The sequence below is a fragment of the Kryptolebias marmoratus genome, linkage group LG17 (genome assembly GCF_001649575.2).
Source record: "Kryptolebias marmoratus isolate JLee-2015 linkage group LG17, ASM164957v2, whole genome shotgun sequence".
NCBI classification, from domain to species: Eukaryota; Metazoa; Chordata; class Actinopteri; order Cyprinodontiformes; family Rivulidae; genus Kryptolebias; species Kryptolebias marmoratus.
This window is the reverse complement of record NC_051446.1, coordinates 24,883,704-24,887,868: the sequence shown is the minus strand read 5'-3', so window position 1 is coordinate 24,887,868 and position 4,165 is coordinate 24,883,704. Positions and strand designations below refer to the sequence as shown.

The following is a 4,165-nucleotide window of genomic DNA, read 5'->3' as shown; positions in this document are numbered from 1 at the left end:
CAGACACGCCCTCAGACTCGCCCTCAGACTCGCCTGCAGATATAAGCCATGCATCAGTCTCAGCCTCCATGCAAACACCAGCAAATCCAGGAGATAAAAACACGATGAAAGCTGATGATGGGGGGGCAGCAGCTTCCCCTGATGATGGCGGGGGGTGGAGGGATGGGGTTAGCGTTAGGGTTAGAAGCTTACCCTAAAAGTCCCTCTCACACTTAGAATCACACTGAACCTCGCGCCTCAAACCGCTGAAAGTGAGACAGTCAGAGCAGTTAATGGGACGAGGAAACGAGATTAAATCAGAGAGAGAATCTGAAAGGGATGCAACGAGTAAAACACATTCAGCTCAACACCAACGCTGACAGAAACAGACTCAGGAAACCGAACGAAGACTCTTCAAACAGAGACGAGGAAGACATTTATATATTTACTTTGCTGTGAAATAAAACCATTCATCAAATAAAATACCCCAAACAACAGCTTGGTCTATAAAACTTTGATTAAGGCAAATATTTTCCATCTCCTCGGGTTGAATTTTTACAGAAAATGTGAAGTTTCTTCATATCCAAACATAAAATATAGTTACAAAACAAAAACATGTGACATCTTATTCAGTATTTTTAAAAAAAAGTGTAATTTTTTAATCAAAGATTTTGATGGATCACTATGTATATTTTTTGTTTTCATAGCAGTGATCTACTGAACATCCATACCTAAAAACATTAACTTAGACACCAAAAGTTTAGGTTCAGATTAAAAACAGGGCAAAAAAACAACTTTCTCTAACATATATAAATATAAAAACTAAAAAATAGACCGGGTCATGAATTAATATACTGTCAGCTTCTCTTCCTCACTGTTTAATTGTATTTTAGTTAATTTTTTAGTCACATAAATGAATTTAAATTCACTGTTTTGTCTTTTTTCTTCAGTTTTCAGGTTCAACGCACTTCCTTAAACAACCACTAGGTGTCGCAGGAGAACAGCAGAAACATCATTCAAAACAAGAAGAAACAGAACTTCAGAATAAATAAACATAAATAAAAAAGTCCTTAAAGCAGTACCTAAAACTGAAAACTTTAAAATGTCATCTTCTGTGCTGTAATTTAATCCATAAAGTGTCCATTTAGGATTACTGAATACAGAAATGACTGTTTGATGCCTTTTTGTTTCATTAATATACTCTACACATAGATTTATGTATTTTATGCTATACTGTTTTTATTGGATCTTTTTGTTTTGCTTAATTTGCAAAATTTACTGCATTTTTTCCCTTGTCTGTGTAATTTAGCTGGGGTAACAATAAAGTGTTATCTTATCTTATCTTAGCTTAGCTTAGCTTATTAGCATCCTTTAAATGTGCTTTTCTCCTAGCAGCTGTTGTGCCTAAAGTGTGAAAATTTGTAACAGATTTACTTTTACTTTTGCTGACAGAAACAAAATAAATCCTTTAAATGTTTTTGTCATCATGCCACTTGTGTTTTCTGACCGTTTTCTGCAAAATACACCAAATACTAATGAAATCAGACGAGCAAAGGGAGACAAAAAGCACGTTTTGTTAGTTGGAGTAGCTAAACTCGTCGGCTGTGTTACCTGTGGACATGCTCTCCCCAGGAGGCAAACCATCCAGGAGACCCGGCGAATGCTCCAGGGGCTGAGGACTGGTGCCGGGTGTGGAGGGGGGCTGCGGGGGAGGCAAGCTGGGCCTCTGCCTGGGTGGTTTGGGGGTGGGTCTGGTCTTGGTGAGCGTCCCGGCCAGCGAGGGCGGAGAGGACAGGGACGGGGTCGTTGCCGACTGGACCTGACTCGGGGAACCGATGGTGGCGTAACCCTGCGGGTAGCCGAAGCCGTACGGGGAGGGGGTGCTGGGAGGGGTGGGCGACAGGCTGACCGGAGACGGCTGACCCGTGGACTGGTCGGACATGGCGCCCGTCGGGCAGTACGGGCCTTTAGGCGGGATCGGGGCCAGCTTCTTCGCTGAAAACAAACCCAACAAGTTAGAGTCAGTCTTCATCAGACATTGAGCTGAAATTAGGCGTTTAGAAGCTGAGATCTGAGGTCAGGAAAGATCTGTTTTAACTACTGGAGTCAGCTGTTTGTCTGTTAGCAAAATATCTCAGGAACAGCCAGACAAATTTTATTTTTAACTGAGTCAACCCGACTCAAGATGGCCGCCACAGCCAACTGATCTTACGAAACACAAAAACTGCACAGATGTTGTAGCTGTACCAGTTGTACAGATGCTGAGCATCATCCTGCGTGACTGAGTGGATTAGCAGCGGCGGCCATCTTGAATCAGGTTGACTCCCAAGGTCATTTAGTTGTAGATCTTTGATTAGCTGAGCAGCCAATGAAACGTCTGCAGGGGTTTTACCTCTCCTCAGGCTGTGAGGACTGTGCTCAGACAGCTGCGACTGTCCACCGGAGGACACTGTCCCCTGCAGTCCCTTCTGTCCGATCACCGGAGACAGCTCCTTGTTCTTCAAAGTGCTGCAGGACAGAAGACATGGCGCAGTCTGTAAGAGCACACCGACCCGTAAGAAGAGCAGGAGAGCGCGCGGCGACGCTGCAGCACGGCGAGCTCAGGAATCTGAAATAAACCCCGGGGACTCCAGCGGGGTGCAGGCAGAATGTCAATGAGCCGAGGGTCTGAAGGTCAGAATAGGACCGGTTTACGCTGCGACTGTCCTCAGACGCACATCGATGAGCTTCGGCTGATGAAGCATGGATGACTGAAAGCAGCTAAAAGCCGAGGTGAAACAATGACAATGATTTTCTCTCACATCGAACAAATATAACGTCACTAACCGTGAGAACGCTGAGTCAGCATCCACACGACTGTTTGCCTGTTTTAGGTCTCCGGACAGGTTTTTTGCAATCTAACTACTTTATGCATCAAAACGTTCGTCTCATTCAGGAGACAGCTGCTGTGACTTCTGGTTTTTAAAACTTTTATATCTTTCAAAATATTTAACTTCAGATACAAACATTTTCCTCAGAAACACGTTAAGATCTCTTTAATTCCTTCAAAAACATGATTCTTTTTGAAGCTGCTTCACCAAACTGGCTGTTTTTGTCTTTCTGTGCTTTAGCTTTTAGCTACCACTCTGCTACTTTTAGCTAATCCTTTGCTCACTTTAGCTTTAAGCTACCAATCTGATGCTTTTACCTAGCAGTTTGCTAATTTTAAATAGCCTTTTGCTACGTTTATATTTTAGCTAATGATCTGATAGTCTTAGCTTTTAGATACCACTTTACTGCTTTTAGTTTTTAGCTATCTTTTTGCTACATTTAGCTTTGAGCTACCATTCTGCTATTTTCAGCTTCTAGCTTTCTTACTTTTGTTAGCCTTTTGCTCCTTTTAGCTTGTATTTTGCTACTTTTACCTAGCCTTTCTGCAAGAATTAGCTTTTAGCAAGCCTTTTGCTACTTTTAATTTGTAGCTAACATTTAGCTTCTTTTAGCATTACCTAATGTTTTTTTTTATCTTTTACCTTTTAGCTACTGTCTGCTTCTTTTAGCTTTAGCGTCTCAGTTTCAGCTTCTTCAGCTCGTTTCAGCGAGCGTTTGTGCAGAAAAATCCTTTTCTCTAGCTGATGTTTTGTTGCACGTTGCTGCGCTTTGAGCTCTGATCTTGCAGGACTCATCGACGCCCACCTGTTTGATCTTCGAATTTGTTTTGTTGCCTGGCAACCATTTCCTGAGTACCTGGAAGGATGTTTTATTAAATTTCAAGGAAAGTTATGAAATTTCCAGACGTGGCAATAAAATGATAATAAACCCTGAAGAGTGACAGCTGCAAACGAAGTGGAGTAATTTAAGTGTGTCAGTTTGGGGGGGCCTCAGATTTGGGGAGTTGTGTCGGCAGCGAGGTGCTTCTGCATTTACCTCTTCAGCTTGGCTCCTCTCTCACGGTTACAGGCACAGGCGGCCCATGGAGGGGGAGCAGAGAGGGGGGTGCTGGGAGGTTTGGCGGAGCCCAGAAACAGGTCGTGGCGGGTGAGAACGAGCGGGGGTTTGATGTAAAGGGCGGAGCCGTTCGTGTCGGGCGGGGCCACATGCGAAGCGTCGGGCAGGGACGCCCGTTTTTGCAGGTGCAGGGAGCTGGGTTTGGGGTTGGAGTTGACGTCGAGCGGCTGGGGGAACGGGCAGGGGGAGTGGGGGAACG

The 4,165-nt window shown here is 44.0% G+C and overlaps 1 protein-coding gene across 4 annotated transcripts in view; it reads right to left on the bottom strand.

Moving 5' to 3' along the window:
* The window catches only part of LOC108248052 (rho GTPase-activating protein 44), a 52,465-nt gene that overhangs the window by 5,432 nt on the left and 42,868 nt on the right, over positions 1 to 4,165 (bottom strand). For 3 of the 4 annotated variants that reach the window (XM_037980948.1, XM_017436523.3, XM_017436525.3), the window contains 2 exons: positions 2,372 to 2,487; positions 1,591 to 1,974 (listed from right to left, as the gene is read on the bottom strand). In XM_037980948.1, the coding sequence (XP_037836876.1) occupies positions 1,591 to 1,974; positions 2,372 to 2,487 (500 nt within the window). Of the gene's footprint in view, positions 1 to 192; positions 246 to 1,590; positions 1,975 to 2,371; positions 2,488 to 4,165 lie in introns of all 4 variants that reach the window. The other variant, XM_037980949.1, reaches the window with a different exon arrangement.